General features: G+C 40.3%; 1 protein-coding gene and 1 long non-coding RNA gene across 2 annotated transcripts; both read right to left on the bottom strand.

Annotated features, from left to right (window-relative positions):
• Positions 1 to 11,904: 11,904 nt before the first annotated feature.
• LOC122140264 lies at positions 11,905 to 12,699 on the bottom strand. Its single transcript, XR_006156938.1, has 2 exons — positions 12,556 to 12,699; positions 11,905 to 12,468 (listed from the first exon to the last, which is right to left on the bottom strand). It is a non-coding gene; the product is annotated as an uncharacterized LOC122140264 (long non-coding RNA).
• A 2,357-nt stretch (positions 12,700 to 15,056) lies between these two features.
• LOC122134467 (gastrula zinc finger protein XlCGF8.2DB-like) lies at positions 15,057 to 23,508 on the bottom strand. The gene is made up of 2 exons (XM_042743132.1): positions 23,374 to 23,508; positions 15,057 to 16,021 (listed from the first exon to the last, which is right to left on the bottom strand). The coding sequence occupies exon 2, from the start codon at positions 16,017 to 16,019 to the stop codon at positions 15,222 to 15,224; it is 798 nt and encodes a 265-aa protein (XP_042599066.1). The 5' UTR covers positions 16,020 to 16,021; positions 23,374 to 23,508; the 3' UTR covers positions 15,057 to 15,221.
• Between the last annotated feature and the right edge of the window lie 326 nt (positions 23,509 to 23,834).

Below are 23,834 nucleotides of genomic sequence, written 5' to 3'. Positions count from 1 at the left end.
ATGAGGTCAAAAGAACTGCCTAAAGAGCTCAGAGACAGAATTGTGGAAAGGCACAGATCTGGCCATAGTTACAAAAACATTTCTGCTGCACTTAAGGTTCCTAAGAGCACAGTGGCCTCCATAATCCTTAAATGGAAGATGTTTGGGACGACCAGAACCCTTCCCAGAGCTGGCCGTCCGGCCAAACTGAGCTATTGGGGGAAGAAGACCCTTGGTGAGAGAGGTAAAGAAGAGCCCAAAGATCACTGCGGCTGAGCTCCAGAGATGCAGTCGGGAGATGGGAGAAAGTTGTAGAAAGTCAACCATCACTGCAGCCCTCCACCAGTCGGGGCTTTATGGCAGAGTGGCCCGATGGAAGACTCTCCTCAGTGCAAGACACATGAAAGCCTGCATAGAGTTTGCTAAAAAACAGAATAAGATTCTCTGGTCTGATGAGACCAAAATAGAACTTTTTGGCCTTAATTCTAAGCGGTATGCGTGGAGAAAACCAGATACTGCTCATCACCTGTCCAATACAGTCCCAACAGTGAAGCATGGTGGTGGCAGCATCATGCTGTGGGGGTGTTTTTCAGCTGCAGGGACAGGACGACTGGTTGCAATCGAGGGAAAGATGATTTGTGTTGTATTTTGTGACAAGCAACCGCCGTTACAACAGCAGACTGTGTAAATTCAGCTGTAACAGCAGCAAAAGGTGTGACATGCTTAGACTGTGCTGAAACACTAGCTTCTAGATCTGACCATTAAAACTCAGTTTATTTTGGCCTTATGTATACAAAACATAATCATGCCAATGATATATGTCTTTGTAAACTGAACAAATTTTGAAGCAATTTGTCAAAAGGCTCAAGATTAAGCAGTTTTTCTCTCTGTCTGTTTCCCTTTTAGTTTGACTCCTGCCATATCTGAGGGACAAATTCCACAAGGTCATCTGGTCCCACCTACACCAACTTGCACACACAACAAGCTGATGGGTGTGGAGATACTGCAAGGGGTCATTCACATAGTACTACACAAGTAATTACATGACCTCCCAGTGTAGCACTGGAAATAAATTATACAATAAAGATGACATTAGGCTAGACATCATCCATCTCTTAAACAAACATACACACAAACATGCAGAACACACTCTTATTATTACAACTGCAAAATATGTTTACCTGGTATTGAACATATGGATATCCAGGTCTAAATTACTCAAATCATTCAAATCTATCACACATTATTGACCTCATACATAAAGGTCAAAGGATTTTTTTTAAAATATAATTTCATTTCAATTATAGCAAACATTTTTGCAATTGTAAAATCTTGTGCAAAATTTTATGGTCATTAACTTACTGTATGTAAACATTAATGTGCATAATGTGCATGGCTACTGTCACACATAAAATTCTATTTACAAATTCTAAAATGAGACCTATTTTGCAATGCACATGGTCTCTTAGGACAGAATAATTATCATGTCCAATCATTAGCATTGTTGCAAGCTAATGGGCCCACTAGTTTACAACATATTTCTAATGGCAATACAAATTTATCTAGATAAATATGATCTGATCATTTCCAATCAAAACTGTATTATCAAGTGTGACTGGCCTGCACATTAGATGCACAGAGAATGAATGAAAATAGTTACAGATTTTAAATCTCTCTTTCTATTCATTTCATTCTCCGATGGACCTAGCTGAAACCTTAGGTCTACATTAATGCTTTGCGATTAAAACAATTTATACAGGCAATTTTATGATGGTAATGATGAAATTTGATATTTTTATGTTTAATTATGCAACATTTTAATTATGCATACCACTGGTATGTTACCCGCTCAAAACGGCGACGCCGGTGGTGTGAAAGGGGACAGAAGCGAGGCAAGCACGGAGACACACGAGCTAGGCTAAGGGCTAACCCCATTAGACCAGCGATTCCATCACTCATGCTCTCAAATGTTCGCTCTCTGGAAAATAAACTGGACTTAATTCGGTCTACACAGCATGAGACAAGGGTTGTTGTGCGTTTGTTTTCACCGAAACACGGCTAAACAACAATTTCTCAGACTCCGCTATTCAGCTGCACGGACTTGCCTGCTACCGAGCAGACATAGATTCATCACTGTCTGGTAAGGCTCACGGGGGTGGATTGTGTGTGTACGTCAACAAAGAGTGGTGTACCAATGCTGTGGTAGTGACAAAACACTGTTTATTGCTGGTGGAGTTTATGTTTGTGAAGTGTTCCATCTGCTGTGGGAGTTCACGGCCATTGTTATTGTCACAGATTACATCCCCGTGTGCTAACGTGAAGGATGCGCTTCGCGAGCTGTACAGCGCCTTCAGCGAACAACAAATAAATAACAAAACTCATCACAGTTTGGCCAGATGATGCTACCTCAAAACTACATGACTGCGTTCAGTGCACAGACTGGAACATTTTTAAAGAGGACAAAACAACAACCTCACAGACCTGCAGGAGTACACTGAAACTGTGAGTTCTTATATCAAAAAATGCATTGATGATGTTACAGTCACCAAGACCAGCACCACACGTGCAAACCAAAAGTCGTGGATGACAGCAGAGGTTCGTGGGCTTCTAAAGACCAGAGATGAAGCATTCAGATCAGGAGGCAAAGCAGCCCTCAAAACAGCAAGAGCCAATCTGTCCTGTGGAATCAAAAATGCAAAACGGTCATATGCTCAAAAAATCAACAATCACTTCACAGACAACAGAGACACACGGAGCCTGTGGCAAGCCATTCAGACCATCACAGACTACAAGCCCCCGCTAAACTAGCTTCCCCAACACACTTGATCCGCTCCAGTTTACATTCCATCCAAACCACTCTTCAGACGATGCAATTTCCTCCACCCTACACCTCTTACCCACCTAGAAAATAAAGACTCCTATGTCAGAATGCTGTTCATCGACTTCAGCTCAGCATTCAACACAACAATCCCACAACAGCTCATTAATAAACTAAACCTGCTGGGCCTTAACAATTCCCTCTGTAATTGGATCCTGGACTTTCTAACTGGAAGATCTCAGTCAGTCCGTGTCGGCCACAACACCCTCGAGCACTACCACGCTGAGCACAGGTGCCCCACAAGGCTGTGTGCTCAGCCAACTGCTCTTCACGCTGCTGACCCACGACTGCACTGCCAAGTTCAGCTCTAACCACATCATCAAGTTTGCGGCAATGGTGGTAGGTCTCATCAGCAACAGCGATGAAATGCACTACAGAGAGGAAGTGGCCCAGCTGGCTGAATGGTGTGGCACTAACAACCTGTACCTCAATGTGGAGAAGACAAAGGAGCTTATCACTTCAGTCACACAAGGACTTCAGGAGAAACTCTGTTGAACACCCCCCACTGACCATTGACAGCTCGACTGTGGAGAGAGTCAGCAGCACTAAATTCCTGGGGGTGCACATCACGGAGGATCTCACCTGGACCACCAACACCAAGTCACTCTCCAAGAAGGCACAACAGCGCTTACACTTTCTCCACCGGCTGAAAAGAGTAAGTCTCCCTCCACCCATCCTGACCACTTTCTACAGAGGAACCATAGAGAGCGTGCTGACCAGCTGCATCACTGTCTGGTACGGGAACTGTAGTGCAGCAGACCGCAAGACCCTCCAGCGGACAGTGAACACAGCTGCAAAGATCATCGGTGCCTCTCTCCACTTCATCCTGGACATTTTCTTCACTCGATGCTCAGGCAAAGCCAACAGTATCGTGGAGGACCCCACCCATCCCTCTCACAGTCTCTTCCAGCTCCTGCCAACAGGAAGACGGTACCAGAGCATCAGAGCCCGCTCTGCCAGACTGCTCAACAGCTTTTTCCCCCAAGCTGTGAGAGCCCTGAACTCAAATATCCCCGCTCTCCTCTGAAACCCCACACAAACCCCCTACCTCCTGAAACATGGACCATCTCCCCTCCTCCACCCTTTTAGTTTATGTATAGGTAGACATTTATATATAGTATTTAAAATCAAAATTTGTCAGTAGGTTAGTTGTGTATAGGTATAGTATTATGTGAGGCATTCGTATAGTCTGTATTTTTTAGCTTATGTATAGGTAAACATTTATATATATTATATTTATAATCAAAATCCCTTAATCGCCTACGTCACTGTGACGTCACAGCTCTAGCTGGAGGCAAAACATAAGGAAGAACTCATCATAGCAGGCGCGCTAAAAGTTTGAGGTTTTGACGTTAAAATGCCGTCTTGTTGTGTTTTTGGCTGCCAGAATAGAAGGAACCCCGCACACTTTTGTTCAAACTAAAGTTTCACCGATCCGGCCGACATTCCTTCACAGAAATCAAGAAGACAATTGTGGTTGAATGCAATACGGCATACAGACTAGACAGAGACGATCATAAATAGTGCACACTTTATATTAGGTAAAATAATCTATGCATATGTACTGGTGTGTTGGTTTTATCTAGTACAAATCAGCAAGTTTATGTTTTATAGGTGAAAAGTCGCCAACCTTCAGCGCACTAGCTAGCTTAAATTGTTAAACAAACATACAGCGACTAGATGTGTGTGCCATCCTTGCAATGGTCTCTAAAATAATCCACATTTCTAATCATAGTTAGCCCAGCGATAGGTTACATTAGACAATAAGCCCTGACAAAATTCCCCAAACACCCGAACAGTAATTCATGTTGTCTAGGAAAATCCAAAACCTGGTTAAAAATGTTTCCAATGAGAACAAGATACAATAACTACACCAGGCTTAGCTAAAAATAAATAAATAAATAAATTAGTTTACTGTAATGTTATCCACTCGTCATTATATTTTGGTCAGATAACCAGTCACGACAGTGAAACAACACATCAACTTAAATAATTCACAAATGTATGCTAACTCCCACTTTTTTTTATTATTATTTTTTTGTCACGGTCCCGCAGAGTCAGTTACTGTACATATTCGGACCGTTCCGAACCCTTCTTCTGCATCCATGTTTAATAAATCCCTCCTAAAACGTGCTAGTTTACGCTTGGCTCAACATTGCGTCCACAGCGCCCTCTTTTTGCCTCCAGCTAAGCCCCGCCCACCCGGAGACGTTGCAATGTTTACAAACTTTTAAGGGGTCTATAGGTTTATACTGTTTTACTTCTATATATGTCTGTATTTATGTAGCACCATGGTCCTGTGAGGCACGACATTTCGTTCCACTGTATGTCCACACATGTAGCGAAAAGAAAATAAACTTGATTTGACTTGAAATATACCGGTTATATTGATTTTGCGAAATACCTACTAATAATAAACACCAAATACCTAGGTGGTAATAATCAATTTGGCTATGAAATGAGACCTGTTTACCAAAAATTAGATTTACAACTTTTGACAATTGGTATTTTGTGTATTTTTGTTTATCTTATAACCCCTTTTCTCATCCCACATCACCACCTAAGTCATCAGTGTTCAGTTATTGCATGGTCATTCAGAAGTTGTTTAGATGTCTTGCACACATTGCAACATCGTCAGTGAAATGATTCCTTCACCTACGGAGATCTGACAAACCCTGCAATCCCACCTTCTGCCTCAAGGTGTTGTTCTTTCAGGTGACCGCTCTGCTCCTGCACACATCAACTAGTGCTGCCCACTCTGCAAAGACTTTGACAGTAATAAACATCATATGAAAATCATCTGATTGTGGCCCCCTAAAGAATGCTAAGAGTTTGCGCCAAGGGGTCCGGGAAGGACTGCAAGGAGTGAAATTACTTCCTTATGAAATTAACTCCTCATGAAGCCAAACACTCTCGCAATGCAAAGCCCATGCCACAAAACAGTGGGCTTTGATCAACTCTTATCAGATAAGGAGACCTGGAAGAAAGACCATTTGCTTGTCAGCCCCTTCACCTGGGTACATGGTCCGAAATGGCAAAAACTCAAGTTGCTATGCTCACATAAAGCATTTACTATATCTTCAGAATTCATGATCGTAAACTTTTCATGTTTGGTGTCATTTTAAAGCTATCTGTGTGATTGATAAATTGGTCTTAATTTCACAGTAGTCACTTGTATTATAAGAAATATTGAAAACCTTTGTAGAATTGTGTTCTGCTGAGGAGGGGGTGTGTCCCCCTTTAGGGGTCTGTGAGAATGTTAATCTGTCTCCAGCCAGGTGTGACCCTTGATCACCAAACCTAACAACCAAAGGGAATTTTATGTTTGTACAAGTGATTTGAAGATTTCTTTGTTGTCTGGTCTGAGTATGTAAGGGAAGTGACAAAACACTACTTTGCGATTCTGTAGCCAGAAAGCCCGTAGTATGGAATGTGTCCACACATTTTCCTGAAGTCAGGTATGCATCCATTACTCTTAGATTTATCTTTCAGAATTTTATGTCTTGTATTGATTTGATATCTTTGAATTGACTATGTAATTGGCATAATACATATTTACCTGACTGACAAAATTTGTTATATTTGATTTATTTGATCTCTTCTGAAATTATTTTTCAAGTAGATAATGTGTAGTGGTATTTCCGCAAATCTGCGTTCAAGACAGATCCTACTGCAGCACCAGTGGAATGAACCATGGGGAACACCATTATTATTTTGATTTTCTCTGAGCACTTTTAATACAATTCAATCAGGTTTTGCCCAAAACCGTCAAACTGATGCCATTCCAGAGTGGAAGCAAATGTTCAGTTTTTTATTAAAGATGTTGATGTAAAACCAAATAAATACTAAATGCACTTGCAATTATCATCCATTTCCATCAATATGTTATGGAATAATCTAAGAATGACATTTAATACACAACAAAAACACACATTAAAAACCTCCAAACAAAATGCGTAAAATTGTGTTGTTTAATATTCTGTTGTTGAAGATGCTACATGTGTCAAGAGTTATGTTCTGTTTCTTTGTGTTTGGTTCTGTTTTCCTTGTTGACCTAGTGTCTCAGTTCCTTTGATGATTATTATGTTCTCCTTTTGCCTAAGCTCATTAGTTCAATGAAGTGACGTGACGTGTAGCCAAGTATGGTAACCTGGAATTTGTGCTCTGCATTTTCACCGATCCAAGTGTACATACAAAGCAGTGAGTGGTGAACACACGGATACCTGTACATCGTGAACACACATACACCTGGAGCAATGTGCACCCAGGGTGCGACTGGGGTTTGGTGACTTTCTCAAAGTCACCTCAGGTTTATTCCCTCCACCCTCCTACATTTCCTGCCCATACTGAGAAACAAACTCACAAGCTTCAGGTTACAAAAGTACAATTCTCTAACCATTAGGCCACAACTACACTAGTTTGGCTAGTGCTTATCAATAAATGAATGAAACTGAAATCAAGTATAAGCAAATTCCTCACCAAACAGATCAGATGTTAAAAAGAGATTTAATTCTGGCAGACTTCAACAATTAATTTCAGACAGTATATTTAAAACACAACTAAATAAATACTGAATAAAATATAAAAATAAATACATATAGTCTCCAGGAACAGCAACAATAGGCCTGGGTTTTGACAATTTTGACAATTTAATTTGATTTTGACTCACAAGCTTTCAATTCGATTCAACTCAATTAAATAATGATTATTTTGGATATATATCAAGTACAGTACAAGCCAAATTTTCAAGGAAAAAAACTAGTGCTGTAAAATATAAATAGTCAATTTGTACTACATTACTATAAAAGGCCTATTGAAGGTTAAAATTAACTGATTTATATACAAACTTAAATTACACTCAAGTTACAATTAGTATCAGAATAAGCTTTATTACCAGGTATGTTTACACATACAAGGAATTTGTTTCCGTGACAGAAGCTTCCGCAGTGCAACAGATTCACAGCGACAGAACAAAAACCGATAATAAAAGAATAAAAATTAGAACAAGAAATAACAACATACAAAACTGTCTTGTAATATACCTGCACATACAATTGTCAATTTGTATGTACAGGTATATTATGTGCAAACTTGAAGTGTACACTAAGTACGTGTGTTAGATAAATAAGTGTATGTGTGTATAAATAGTGTTGTGTGTTCCACAGTTATTGTCAAGTGTTCATGAGATGCATTGCCTGGGGGAAGAAACTGTTCCTGTGTCTGGTCGTTCTGGTGCTCAGTGCTCTGTAGCGTTGACCAGACGGCAACAGTTCAAAGAGGAAGTGTGCTGGATGTGAGGGGTCCAGAGTGATTTTGCCAGCACTTTTGCTCACTCTGGATAAGTACAGCTCTTGAATAGAAGGGAGGGTTGTACAAATGATTTGCTCAGCAGTCCGGACTACCCTCTGTAGTCTTCTGAGGTCAGATTTGGTAGTTGAGCTGAACCAGACAGTTATAGAAGTGCAAAGGATGGATTCAATGATGGTGGAGTAGAACTGTTCCAGCAGCTCCTGTGGCAGATTGAACTTCCTCAGCTGGCGATGGAAGTACAATCTCTGCTGGGCCTTTTTCACAATGGAGTCAATGTGAATGTCCCACTTCAGGTCCTGAGGTATTGCAGTGGAGTCATTCAGCTTCCTGGGCACCACAATCACAGTGCTGTTCATGATGGTGAGTAGGGGGAGAACAGGGGTTTCTCCTGAAGTCCAGTCCATTGTTTTGAGTGTGTTAATCTCCAGGTTGTTGAGACTGCACCAGACAGCCAGCTCTTTAACCTCCTGTCTGTAAGCAGACTCGTCACCATCCTGAATGAGGCCGATGAGTGTGGAGCGGTGTCGTCTGCAAACTTCAGGAGCTTGACAGAGGGGTCCTTAGATGTGCAATCGTTAGTGTACAGGGAGAAGAGCAGTGGGAGAAGAACGCAGGCCTGGGGAGCTCCAGTGCTGATTATACGGGTGCTGGATGTGTATTTTCCCAGCCTCACTAGCTGTTGCCTGTCTGTCAGGAAGCTGTTGATCCACTGACAGACGGAGGTAGGCATGGAGAGCTGAGTTAGTTTGGGCAGGAGGAGGTTTGGGATGATAGTGTTGAAAGCCGAGCTGAAATCCACAAACAGGATCCTCATATAAGCTCCTGATCTGTCTAGATGTTGCAGAACATAATGCAGTCCCACGTTGACTGCATCGTCCACAGACCTGTTTGCTCTGTAGGCAAACTGCAGAGGATCCAGTAAGGGTCCAGTGATGTCCTTCAGCTGGGCCAGCACCAGTTTTCAAATTACTTCATGGCCCACAGACATTAGAGGCCCCACAGGCCTGTAGTCATTTAGTCCTGTAATTTTGGTTTTCTTAGGGATGGGGATGATGGTGGAGCGTTTGAAGCATGAAGGGACTTCGCACAGCTCCAGCGATCTGTTGAAGATCTGTGTGAAGATGGGGGCCAGCTGGTCAGCACAGGATTTCAGACAGGCTGGTGTAACACCGTCTGGGCCTGGTGCTTTTTTCTTTTTCTGCTTCCGGAAGACCTGGCACACCTCATCTTCGCTGATTTGAGGTGCAGGTGTAAGAGAGAGGTTGCATGAAGTATGAATGAATGTTTGTATAGATATTCATTCAGGGCGTGCGTTGTTTTTTTCAACAAACCTGCAGTAAAACTAATTCAGATCATCTGCCAGTTGTTGAATCTCCACAGTGCTGGGGGATGGTTTCTTGCAGTTGGTGATCTCCTTCAGACATTTCCACACTAATGTCCGCACTAGAGTTTTACAGCCCTTAATACAGGTTTAGCTGATTTCAGTTTCTGCCTGTAGGTTGGTATAAGATGAAACAAATAGTGATCAGAGAGTCCTAAAACTGCCAGTGGAACAGAGTGATATGCACTCTTTATTGTGGTGTAACAGTGATATTACTGTCTCTGGTGGGACATGTGATGTGCTGTCTCTATTTTAACAGTTCATGAGAGAGATTTGCTTTATTAAAGTCCCCAAGAATGATTAAAACAGAGTCCGGGTGTTGTTGTTCTGTCTCTGTGATCTGATCAGCGAGTTTCTGTAAAGCTGAGCTCACGTGTGCTTGCGGAGGAATGTAAACACTAATGAAGAGTTTTAATGAAGAGTGTTTCTAGATCTGAACAGCACATCTTCTTTAACACAGTTACATCTGTACACCACCTTTCGTTGATGTAAAAGCATGTCCCACCACCGCGCAATTTCCCCATTGATTCTGCGTCGCTATCTGCTCTAAACAGCTGAAAGCCCGGCGGATGGAGCGTACTGTCCCGTATGGTGTCATTCAGCCAGGTTTCCATGAAACCACAGAGCAGAAGGAGTGTGAGGAATCCTTATTAGTCCAGGAGAGCAGAAGAAGTTTGTCCATTTTTTGGGTACAGAGCGGAAGTTCGCCAGATGGATGCTACGCAACGGCATTCGAAATCCACGCTTGCCTGAGCTTCCCAAGGTGCCGGCTCGCTTCCCCCATCTGTGCGTCCTGAAGCGATTGGATCAGCGCCACTGCACCGTTAACTAATATGTCCAGCAAAACATCAGGAATATAGTCGAAACCCAGGTAATATATTGGGTGTTGTGTGGTGCCGAATGTCCAGCAATTCATGTCTGGTGAAACTTGCAGGAATATAACTAAAGACAGGACAAACTAACAAAAACAACTGCGGAGCACGCCACGGAGGCCACCATTATAATCGGCACAACCTTGGAATTGTACATAATTGTATTTACGTAATTACATAAATGTATTTCTACTCCAATTTGTTTTTTGAAGCAAAAACATTCAAATGGAGGCTGTCACAAAAACATAACTGATTTATTCAACCATAAATTATAATGAATGCTATATGGTGCATATATTCAGCAAAATGCTCCTTTCTAAAGTTCATTTTTCTAGCTAACTAATGAGTTCATGGTGTGGAATTAAAAATTTATAAAATGTTAAATCTAGGTTCCAATGTAATAGTGTATATAAACTGAAAAAATTATGTACACTGTGTTTTACATTTTGAGGTAAAAAAGGATCATATCAGGAAGCCCAGGTGTCTGAGATAATGACCTTTTGTCTTTGTGCTCTTCCTTGCCATTTGACTTTTTAAGACTGATTGGATTAGCACCATAGACTGTAAAAAAATATGGACGTAGTGTCCGTGACGTCACCCATAGATTCCTCAATAGCGGTTTTGAAGCTCAAAGTGTGCAGAGCGGGCCGTCGCCATATTGGCAGCGCGTCACCGCGCGACTCTCCCGATAATCGAAAAATGGGCAAAAAAGGCGGGGGTCTGGTTGCTGAAGCCACGCCCACCTAGCGCGCCGGCATTGTCAGCAGCGGCAATCCACCTGTCACTCACGTGGCCACGCCCTTAATTATGCAGAACTTTAAGGCTTAATATAATTTAAACGGATGAGTTATAAAAAAAATCACCCCCCTCACAGTTGTCATGAAGGGCAAAATTAGCTATATAGACCAAAATCATTTTTTGCACCAGGCTGTAAACATGTTTTTTTCTGCTGTAAAGTTGGGCATTTTAACATTGGGAGTCTATGGGATTGACTCCCTTTTGCAGCCAGCCTCAAGCGGACAGTCGATGAATTACAGTTTTAGTCACTTCCTTATTGGCTTCACGTTAGAGAGCGGGAGGTTGCCGCTTGATTAGCACCTATGCATTTGAATGACACTGTTATGCTGATGAGATCAGGGACTGGGGAAACTCCTGTAACAGTACTGCATGCATGCTTTGTTTAGATGGTCTCCACCTCTATGTATCTCTCCCCCTTAAAATGTATATATACCACAATGTATCAACGACTAGTTAGACTTTTGATGACTACAGTGCCACGCAGCGTGTTCTCAATAAAGAATTCTGCTGAAGATTACCCAAGAGTCTCCTGGTCTTCGCTTCTGAGTTTTCAACCATGGGCACCAAATGTGTTTTTCTGTGGCAAACGTGACGTTAAGAGACACATTGTTTTCAAGCTATTGTCGTCTTTTTGTGTTTGAAACACTGATTGAGCGATGACATGAGACAGATTTCGGCACTTTCTGATGTTCATTCATGTTTATTTCATGCTGTAACCACTATTAAAGCGGAGGAGACGATCAGTTTACAGTGATATGTCACTCCACATTAAACAACATCAAGACGGCATCTATTGTTTGAATACTGTAATAAAGTAACAAAACATAAAGCTTATTGCAATTTATTGGACGGGAGGTGCACTACAATGTCCCCATCATTATCTGAAAACAGGCTAGACTAATCAATTCTTCAAATTTAAGAATCAATATTGTTTCATAAAAATGAGAATCTATTTAAATAAAGAAACTGTCATTTTTTTAACCAGCCCTAAGCAGCAACATGCTGCTCCAGACGCTGCCAGCCCATGGATGGAGCCATGAACCTAAAGTGCTGGTTACAGTTCATCGGCAGCGTAATTTCAGAAAACTTCAGCATGCGACGGTTTGTAGGACTGTTCACAACGCTGTGGAGGAGATGATGACCATCCTCCACAAAGTTATTCAGGAGGTTTTGCTGGCCTTGCTGGCCATGAACCATTCGCTGTGTTGCTGGAGCCATTGACAGGATCCACATCAGGATTTTTCCTCCTGCTGAGCCACAAAAAAGTGTTGCGTAAACAGAAAGCTTATTCTACATGTTAATATTCTATGTGTACACTGGCAATCTAGGATCCGTACATGATGCCCTTGTCCTGCGCAGATCACCAATGTACCACCAGGCTCTGTATCCACCAGCTGGCTACTGTCCCTCTTGGGAGGTGGTGCCTGCAGCATCCTATTGCTGTCATGACCCCATACCACCAGCCTGATACAACAAGCAAGAAAACATCATGGAGCACACCTTCGAGATGTTAAAGACGCGCTGGCATGCTATTGTCTTGAGGGCCCCTGGAGATCAGACCACTGTTTCCGACCCAGAGGAGATTGGTGCCTGTTGACATGGAGAATGCAGCAGTGGATGAGAGGGACCTGTCAGGGAACAATCTCCGAGGACATCTTGCCACTCAGCTTTCATCTCCTGAGGAACTGCCTGCGTGTCTGAGTGAACATGACTATATCTAGACCAGGGGTGTCGAACTCAATTCCTGGAGGGCCGGAGCCCTGCAGAGTTTAGTTCCAACCCTGCTCCAACACACATATCAAGGAGTTGATTAGTTGGAACAGGTGTGTTTAATTAGGGTTGAGGGCCCTCTAGGAATTGAGTTTGACACCCCTGATCTAGACAGTAAAGTGTTCTCTCCTCGTCCCTCTGTGCCTGTTCTTTCAGAAAATAAAGAAGAGCCTGGCTGTCACCCGACCTCTTTCTTGATCGATGGCTGCTCCTGGCTTCCTCAGAAAGGGTAGAAGCTGGTACAGTTTGGGGCACCACTGACTTCCATAGTAGGAAACAAAAAGGAAGTCAGTGGTGCTCCAGAAATGTATACAGATGTGGAACAATTATCTACTTTCTTTTACAGTCTTAGAGTAAACTATGCAAGAAGCACTTCCCTAAGACTTGCAGCACACACAAACCTACGAGAGGCAGAGTCAGCCCATGAAGAGAGACTTGCTGAACCAACCACAGAAAATATCCAGCTAGCAGAAGAAGGTAAGCTGAAATGAGGAGGAGGATACCAACTGCCATCCTCTGACTGGATCTTCAGAACATTATGCTTTGTATGACAGATTCCACGAATACAATACAAAAGACCCAAGAGATGCTCTAAGGAGAGTCATTGAACTTTACAGATGGGTAACTACTCACATCGCAGGGCAACTCTTTGCTGCAATGCACAAAAACTATTATTTCCTGAACATGCTGAATGCATCCACAAAAGCAATGACCAAATGAAGATGGTATGTTGACTTGTTTTGAATTTTATGCTAAGTTATGCCAAATTAAAAACATGATGCAGCTATCTACAGTACTTAAGCACACAATATCACACACGTGTCATGCTGTCCACAATACAAGCCAGTCCTGCTTTTGTGTAAGCCCTATTCTCCCTACTCCCACTTGCTTTTGGGTTTGAGAAGCTTAGAGTACCGCATCCTCAACAGTGTTGCTCTTATCTGACACTCAATGTTTCCTCTCTAAATTAATCTGAACTAATGTGCGTTAAAGTAATTATTTCCCTCAAAATGTAGAAACAATTACAAGCTTGGTTTTTTAGAAGTATAAGCATCTATGTAGGGCTACAACCTTCGAACAGAGATGGCAGTGGTGGTCACAAACAACAACCACACAACAGAGCTACTTAAGGAGGCAATTCGTCCTTTGATAGATCTGTATGCAAGAGAGGGTATTAGTTTGATGTTTCAATAGCTAATGTTTAGACTTGCCAACTAATGCGCTAGCATCTTTATACACTCATCCGGTATGTTCAAAGCCGAAGCCGTCTCCTCTGCTCTTCTCTTATGTCATTGCGGCTACATTGCATGTTTTTGATGATTGCAGTCATATTGGCACCACATTTCGACAAGCCGTTTCGGACCCATACTTGCTTCGCGGTCACCATTTCAAAAGTTCTGTCAACCTCTGTCTCCCTGTAGACTTCTCTCTCATTGGCTATTGTGAAAGTACTGACATAATCATAGCTGTAATCATCCCGGTTTAAAATCATAAATATCAAACATGTTAGATATTATCGGGATGGTTCTAAAGTATCTGCGAGCAGATCTGGAGCTGTAAGATTCGATCTGTGATTACCTGGTAATCTGTGCTGAACACTGGAACTGACTGAGATCCTGGACAAGAATTTCTCTCAAATTCTCTTTTTCCTCAAATCAGTTACCATTACAGTCTCCAGCCAATTTAAAAACATGTCTGCCTTTTCAAATGTCTCCTCCATTTGCGCTCCAAAAATGTGGAGACTTTCCCCAACTCTTTATGATATTTAAGACTTTTTACGGACTTCAAATTCTTGACAAGGATCAGTATCAGGGCTGATGAAGCAGCTCAAATGTGCATGCATGAATGAGATCTACACACATACTTCCACTCTTGTAAGGAATCACTCTTTTTATCTGCTGTCAGATGTTGACATAACGCATTGCTATGGGTTGCATCTTGCTTACTTGACCGACAGATTGTCCTTCTGAGACCGCAAGCTTCATGCTTTCTCACCTTATCTCCACTTTTTGTTGCAATTACTCTGCTTATTTTACATATAAAATGCAAGATGATTAACATATTCATTATTATGATCACGCATGTGTATCATTGCAACAGAACTCTCTGCATATCCCTGTTCACATTGGTTTGATTTGAATAACTAGTACTAGGGAAATACAAGTATTGGCAGACACTCAATATTAAATGACTCAGACCAAAGATCTGTTTGATATACCAAAGTCTTCTCACACTAAAGATACGTGAAAAGCTTCCCTCCAGTGTGAGTCCTCATGTGGGTGTAACGGGATCCTTTATTTGTGAAGCTCTTTCCACACTGTTTGCATGTGTATGGCCTCTCTCCAGTGTGAACTCTCATGTGATCCTTGAGACTTTCTTTCCGTGAGAAGCTCTTTCCACACTGTTGGCAGGTGAAGGGTTTCTCACCGGTGTGAACTCTCAAGTGGACTTCAAGGTTAGTGTTGTTTGCGCAGCTCATTCCACAGTGATGGCACATGAAAGGCTTCTCTCCAGTGTGAGTCATTATGTGATTCTTAAGGTGCTTACTGTCGGTGAAACGCTTTCCACACTGATGGCATACACAGCAGCTTTCTCTCGAGTGAATCCGCATGTGATTTTTAAGGCTTTCTTTACGAGTGAAACTCTTTCCACACTGATCACATGTGAACGGCTTCTCTCCGGTGTGAGTTCTCATGTGAGTCTGAAGATTTCCTTTTCGATTCAGCGTTTTTCCACACAGTTTGCAGGTGTACGTCTTCTCTCCGGTGTGAAGACTCTTGTGGGTATAAAGGGTTCCTTGATGTGTGAAGCTCTTTCCACAGTGATCACATGTGAACGGCTTCTCTCCAGTGTGAATATTCATGTGAGTCTTCAGATTTCCTTTCTGAGAGAAACTCCTTCCACACTGTTGGCAGGTGAAACATTTTCTAGTTCCAGTCTTCTGAGCTCTTTTTTCAAAGAAAGATTTTTCTCCGGTTATGAAATCTCCTGTTTGATTCAGATCTTGACTCTCCTCTTTCAGCACCATCATGTCTAAAGCAGAAAAACAACAAATATATGTTTAAAGCATTAAAACCATCAATTTAATAGTAAGCAGATATAACAGACTCAAGCACTAAGCCACCATCGTCACACAGTGCGCATATGCATTTAAGTGGGTAAATAAAGGAGGACTATTTTAAAGGTCTGTCGTATGTGTTGCACTTCCTGCTGCCAACTGGTGCTGAAAATGACCCTGAACCACAATAGCCACATCCACATAATCAGGCCCCATGACCAAACCTACAACACCAATGTGATCTTAACTTAAGGTGCTTTGTGCAACCGGGCACTGGTTCTTCCAAACTTTATAATGGTAGTGAATGGCTGTTGAGATTTTGAAGTACGATAAAGTAAATCCATCCATCATACATTACATAACTCAGGAAACCTTAAATCATTCAATGTCCTAAAACATCTCTAGTGTACCTTATTTACTTAGCTTGTTAATAATTTATGTTTAAATAAATATGAAGTACAAACCTGATTCCAAAAAAGTTGGGACACTGTACAAATTGTGAGTAAAACAGGAATTGAATAATTTACAAATCTCATAAACTTATATTTTATTTACACTAGAATATAGATAACATACCAAATGTTTAAGTGAGACATTTTGAAATGTCATGCCAAATATTGTCTCATTTTGGAATTCATGAGAGCTACACATTCCAAAAAAGTTGGGACAGGTAGCACTAGAGGCCCGGCAAAGTTAAATGTACATATAAGGAACAGCTGGAGGACCCAATTTGCAACTTATTAGGTCAACTGGCAACATGATTGGGTATAAAAAGAGCCTCTCAGAGTGGCAGTGTCTCTCAGAAGTAAAGATGGGCAGAGGATCACCAATTTCCCCCAATGCTGCGGCGGGAAAAATAGTGGAGCAATATCAGAAAGGAGTTTCTCAGAGAAAAATTGCAAAGAGTTTGAAGTTATCATCATCTACAGTGCATAATATCATCCAAAGATTCAGAGAATCTGGAACAATCTCTGTGTGTAAGGGTCAAGGCCGGAAAACCATACTGGATGCCCGTGATCTTCGGGCCCTTAGACAGCACTGCATCACATACAGAAATGCTACTGTAATGGATATCACAACATGGGCTCAGGAATACTTCCAGAAAACATTGTCGGTGAACACAATCCACCGCGCCATTCTCCGTTGCCAGCTAAAACTCTATAGGTCAAAAAAGAAGCCATATCTAAACATGATCCAGAAGCGGAGGCGTCTCCACTGGGCCAAGGCTCATTTAAAATGGACTGTGGCAAAGTGGAAAACTGTTCTGTTGTCAGACGAATCAAAATTTGAAGTTCTTTTTGGAAAACTGGGACGCCATGTCATCCGGACTAAAGAGGACAAGGACAACCCAAGTTGTTATCAGCGCTCAGTTCAGAAGCCCGCATCTCTGATGGTATGGGGTTGCATGCAGGTGCGCAGATGCCACTAAGGACGGGGGGGGGGGCATGACCCCCTCAGATTCATAGTGACCCAATCCGTCCCCCTCACTGTCTCAATGAAAGGCTCTATTGGTAAACAGGGGATTAATCAGGGTTTCCGCTATGTACATTAGTCTAAGTAGTGCCCTGCCTGCCATTCCTTAACCCTCTGGGGCCGACTAATGAAAATATGCGCTTTGTGTCGTTTTCTCCTGATAATACCAAAAAGAACTTAAATTACACTTGTTTTGATCATACAGATAAGAGAAATACATCAATCAAATCTGTAAAAGGTTTAGTTTTTGAATTGTATCCACACATAATAACAACAAAACTTTTTGTGCATTTACAAAATAAAGGAAAAACAAACAGGGTGCGCTGTCTGCAGCCTCGGTCTGCGGTGATCTTTATTCAGAAACGCGTCAATAAAATGAATGATAACTCAGTGAATACTCAATAGGGGTGTAAATCGGATGGTTCGTCACGATACGATATGATATCGATTCTCATACCCAGCGATACGATATTTTTTTTATGTTATATAACATAAACAGCAATACGATATAAAAAATATATATATATTGTTACTAGCCTAATATCAGTGAGATTGGTTAGACAAAACGTTACTGAGATATGCTATTCTCTGTTCATGAATATAGCCATACATGTTGAAATATGTTGAAATATCTGATGAAAGAGTTCAAGCAGGTAAGTTTCAGGATAATTTCAAATATAGAGCTTCTGTTATGAATTATATATAATATTTTAATTTGAATGTCGGAATCAGTCGGATAGAAATAAACAGCCGTTTGTGTAGTAAATGGTTAGCATCCGTGATGCGGCTAACGCTAATATAATAAGTGTTAGAATTAAAATTCTTTATTAACTATTTAAAGCTCCTATACATTTAATTAGGGTAAAAAACAAACAACACAGGACGACATAAAGGCGTTTACTGCTTTTACACACTAGAATTTTTTTTTAATGATTGTATATCCAAAAGGTGTACAAAAATGTATGGTTCAGTGTTTATGTCCTCAAAATCAGTCAAAAAAGCAGTTCTAACCTAAGCTTATTCTTGGCTGGATAACTAGCAGGTTTAAAAAAATAAAATAAAATACGAACACAGTTTGATTAAAAAAAAGTGCATTAAAAAACTTATGATAGTAGTACCATTCACTAACATTATGCTACTTCATGCATTATCTAACATCAACTTACAGTGAGTGAATATATTTTCCAACATTAATAAATGTTTGTGCGGATGTTAATACAAACACTTGATCATTCACATTTATTCATTGTGCATTAAATTAAGTTAACAGATAAAAACTTTTTATTTTACAAATGAATGAGTACATTTTGAAATGTATAATTTTTAATTCATTTTTTAAACTTATCTAGATTTATTATAAAAGCTGAGGTTTGCTATTTAGAGAAAAACTAATGTTTCATTTGTTCAGACTCAGCCCATTGTTTGACTTCTATACTTATAAAGTATATTTATTATATTTTTTTACAGCTGCAGGCGGAGGAAGACCATGGAACACCCCAGCAAACTCATAAACAGACAACATTTACAGAAGCTTTTCAGTGGCAGCAAAAAGTATGACAAAAACTCACTGAGAGGCAAGAAAGCTGAACCGAGCTGTTGCTGAATTCATATGTATGGATAAATGTGCCCATTTATACAGTTTCAAAAATGTGGATTCCAACAAATGCTCCATCATTTCAACCCAAAATACCAGCTTCCAAGTCTAACTTTTTTATGTACACTGAGATTACCGCATCTACAATGACACCAGAAGACCTCATAATCCAGCATCTCAGAGACAAACTGTTTTACAGCTGCATAACAGATCTTTGGACAAGTACAACTGCAGACACTTTCATGTCTGTAACTCTGCAGTACATTATAAATCGTGGAAATTGCAATCTGGTGTCTTGGCTGTTGTGGTCTCTCAACACAGACCACACTGCTGAAAGTTTGAAGGAGGCCTTTGAAGAAAAACTTGAAGACTGGAAGTTGGACAATTGCAAGAATGTCAGGCATCACAACAGACGATGCCACAAATAACAAAAAAGCCTTTGAGGACTACACCTGGATCCCTTGTTTTGGACACAATCTCCACCTTGCTGTAAATAAGAAAAGATACACGAGTAGTGCTTCAGGCATCGCTATTTTTACCTGCACAAGTGCGGTTTCTTTTGACACCACTGCAACCTACCTCTCCAGATCACACGATTAATGATGAAACAGCTTTGTCTCTCTAAAGGGAACGATTCTGAAGCAAGCAGGTTGTCTCTGTCCTGGATGAAGACAGGAAAAAAGGTATAATTCTAATGAAAAGGACAAAAAATGCATAAAAGCAGTTCTGGAGGAGAGTCAGTCCTTCTAATGAACTTAGCCCATCAAACATAAAACCAGGTCTTCAGTCTCTGCCATTAATCTGAAGATATTGAGTGCTGTCTCAGTCATCAAACAAAGTGACTTCTGCATTAGCCCAAGAATGAAAGAAAAGATACACGAGATCTTCCGCATCGCTATGTGACCTGCAGCTCGGTGTCTTTTGAACTGCAACCTAAATGGTGATTCTTAAAGAACGGTCAGATTTTGTCTCTCTAACAGTGCTGATGATGAAGCACAGTCTCCTGTTGGGTGAGGGAAAATGGGCAATAAAAAGTTTGCCAGGAAGTACCTTTGCATTGCTGCATCAAGCTGTCCATATCAAAGAGTCAGTTCAGTAATGCAGGGGTAAAATTGTTAGCCCCAGAAGCTCAAGTTTTCCACCAGTCAAGGGGAACATGAAAATATGTTAGTGTTCTCTTTCGGAAAATCTTTCTGGAAGTGACGAAAGAAAGTAACTTAAGGAATAACGGTGTAGGCCTGAGTATTGTTTTGGGTGAAACTTTCCGGTGAAAAAAATGCTGGTCTCTATCTCAGTTCAGAGTTTGCAATTACTCAAATGTTTACAATCAAGCTGTTCTTGAAAGACTGTTCAGTACTGCATGCCATTGTTTTGTTTTTTCTGGACATGTATAAAATATTGTTAATTTGTAAGTTGTTGTTCAGAAATGGCAGGAATTTTGCAAAATTTATAAAAAGGTTAACGTTTAAAAAGAAGGAAGAATTGTTTATTCAGTCATGAACTTATTGTTTTGTTATTTATCTAGTTATTAATCACTCAAATGTTTTACAATCCTTGTCTTTAAATACTTAAATTAGGCCATTGTTTTTTTTTTTTACATTTATAATAATATTTTAGTTTATAACCTTGTTGGGTCATGGCGTATATATGTTAATTTATAAAAATTTGTTTTTTTAGGGTTGTAATTTATTTTCATTTTATACCTGTGGAAAAAACTTGAAACACACAATTTTAAACAAGTATGAAGAATGGCATTGTTTAACTTTAGTAATAAAAATAGTGTGTTGTTCAGCTAGCATGCTTTTGTGTTTTGCTTTGGTACCAAGAACCATGAAGTTTTAATGGTAAATTTAGTCTAAATTTAAACTTTGGTTGGTACCGACATTGGTAGAACCGAGAACCGTGGATTTTTCACTGGTATCGGTACCGAATACTGAAATTTGGTACCGTGACAACACTATAACCTATAATATTGTATAGGCCTACATACAAAGCATGCTTGTGTTATGAATGCAACTAAGCTTCTGTTCATAAATATCTACTCTGGTGTAAGTATTTTGAATGTGTTATACCCAGGATCCTCTGAGGTGTAAATGTATCAAGTAAGCTGTAAATATCACTGATAATATGTGTGCTGTATATGTGTGCTATGTGGTTTAATTGTGTTCTTTTTTTCTATAAATTACTAATAGTATCAGTGACCATCACAATAATGTTAAAAATGTATTTTAAAAAAAAGTATTTTGTCCACAGAGTCTTTCTTGTAACTCTTCTCTCTCAGTCACACACCTGGCTGAAAGGCTCATTATGCGGGTCTTTGTCTTCTCAGGTGTGAATCAACGCAGTTATGCATGATAGTTGATGGCCTTCTCGCATATACCTCTCCTACACAAAAAGTGTCTTAAAAAATGTAAATCAATATATTGTTTTCTGTGAGCGAGTAATCAAGATGATTTTTCACATCATTTTAAAGCAAAAAACTCTTAGGCTTGAAAATCTGTTCTCAGAAGTCTTGTGAACAAATGTTCTCTAAGTGTTTTATTGCCTGATTTCAGTGAACGTCAAAAATTTTAGTTTTTTCACTAACCACACAATAAAACGTCGCTTTCCAAAAAACACAATCATGTACATACAGCTGCACCAGCTCACATATTATTACAGTGTTATTAGGCCTTTAGCCATTTATATATTTCACAGCACTGAAAAAAACACAAATATCAGGGCATGTCAAACTTCTCCAGGCCCAAAGACAACCTATGGCCCCAGAGGGTTAAAATTGTAGGTTACTAATCGGTTTTTGCAAGACGCTTTTGACCGCAGTGTCTGGACAAGTCCCAACAACACACTTGTAATACAATCAGCCGAGGAGAAGGGGGCGTGTCTTGTCCTGATAGCGAGAAGAGAGTGTCAATTTGAACAGGAACGCATATTACATTACATTGTCATTTAGTCACTTAGCAGACGCTTTATTCAAAACTTAGCATCATTAGCAAAATAAAGTGTAATTGAGGAGAGATGGCAAGATAAAAAAGGAGGAAAATATCAGAGAAACAAACAACATTAAAAAGAAGGGTTATCATCAGGCAAGAGGCGGACCTGCGTAAATATCGGAAGCCAGCTTTCCAACAGTGGAGAGAAACTCAAGAGAGTGGGAAAGGGCTCGAATTGGACGCCGAGGTTGCTTTTGTTTCTTTTTGATAGGTTGAGTAACGTGTGATTCGCTTTGTTTCAAACAACTTCTCCATTGTTTGGCTTTTGTGTTGAATATGTGCGTGTTGTTTCCCGCGATCGTCGGCCATGGTTGTGTATGTACGGGTGGGGCTAAGATTGGCAAAATAGGGGAGAGGCACGGTGGCCAAGAGAGCTCCACCCGCTGCCAACTTCACAAAACACATTCAAAAGAAGAAGCACCAGCGAGATTAAGGAAAACAACTTCATCAGTTTGACAGCACACGTGCTGCAAATACTTGCAACACAAACAAATACAGAACCGAGCTGCAAATGCTCAACACAAAAAAAAAATACCCTCAACAATAACGAAAATAAAATTTTTGGCGTAACCACAGTTGTACAAATACCATGGTTAAAATATGGTTAGAGTAGTAAATCCATGGTTAATTTGTGCATGATAACAGTAACCATACAACAACAAAGAAGACCTAAGACAGTTGAGCAACTAGAAGCCTGTATTAGACAAGAATGGGACAACATTTCCTATGTCCTAAACTCGAGCAACTTGTCTCCTCAGTCCCAGACGATTGCCGACGTTATAAAAAGAAGAGGGGATGCCACCCGTGGTAAAACATGGCCTTGTCCCAACTTTTTGAGATTGTGTTGATGCCAATGAAAGTTTAAAAATCAAACTTCTTTTTTCCTTAAAATGATACATTCTTCTCAGTTAAACATTTGAGATATTCATCTTTCTGTTGTATTTCTGAATAAAATATTGAAATTTGAAAAACTTCCATATCATTGCTTTCCTGTTTTTATTCACACATTGTACAGACATGTGTCCCAACTTTTTTGGAAATCGGGGGTCGTACATAGAAGTATCGTAATTAATAACAGTAAACTGTATCTGTAAATTAGTCAGTAAATGACATTTTTCCATAATAAAGGTATACAGTGAAACCAAGATTTTTTTTTAGTTATTATGTATGTGAAAATCTCAAAACTTCAGAGACTTACTAAACATCAGCGATTACATGAACAGATGTTTCCAACAAGACTGTCATTTAGCTTTTGAGAATGAAAACCAACCTGTGTGTGTCTCAGTCTCTTCATGTTGAGTCTGAATGTGTCTTCAATCTTCACGTCTTCTCTCTCCTTCTTTAATAAACTCCATCTTGTATAACACTGTGTGTTCAGTCTCTTCAACAGGAGCTTCTCTGGTTAAGAGTCAGAAATAATTAACAGATAATAAAACCTCAATCTAAATCTCTGGGTGTGTCTCATCAGTCCCTAGTTCAGTAGTCAGCCCACTCGTAAGGGAGTCAGTCAGAGTGAGAGTTAATGATTCAAACATTAACAAAGGCATCTATCGACCACAAATTTATAAATAATACTAAAGTGTCAAAGCAATAAATGAAGACCGTTATGGTGTTATAAACATATTCTGCTTTCACTTTCAGTGAATAATTCTACCTGCTTCAGAGTTGTCTCTGCATTAACGTATTTATTTGTCACCAATCTCTATCACCTAGCTAAATAAAGAAGTAAAA

Source organism: Cyprinus carpio, chromosome B17, assembly GCF_018340385.1.
Source record: "Cyprinus carpio isolate SPL01 chromosome B17, ASM1834038v1, whole genome shotgun sequence".
NCBI classification, from domain to species: domain Eukaryota; kingdom Metazoa; phylum Chordata; class Actinopteri; order Cypriniformes; family Cyprinidae; genus Cyprinus; species Cyprinus carpio.
Note: the sequence above shows the minus strand (reverse complement) of the source record. Positions and strands in the feature narration are given on the sequence as shown.

Coding starts and splice junctions, on each gene's coding strand:
- LOC122134467 (XM_042743132.1), bottom strand. CDS start 16,019: ATGATGGTGCTGAAAGAGGAGAGTCAAGATCTGAATCAAACAGGAGAT.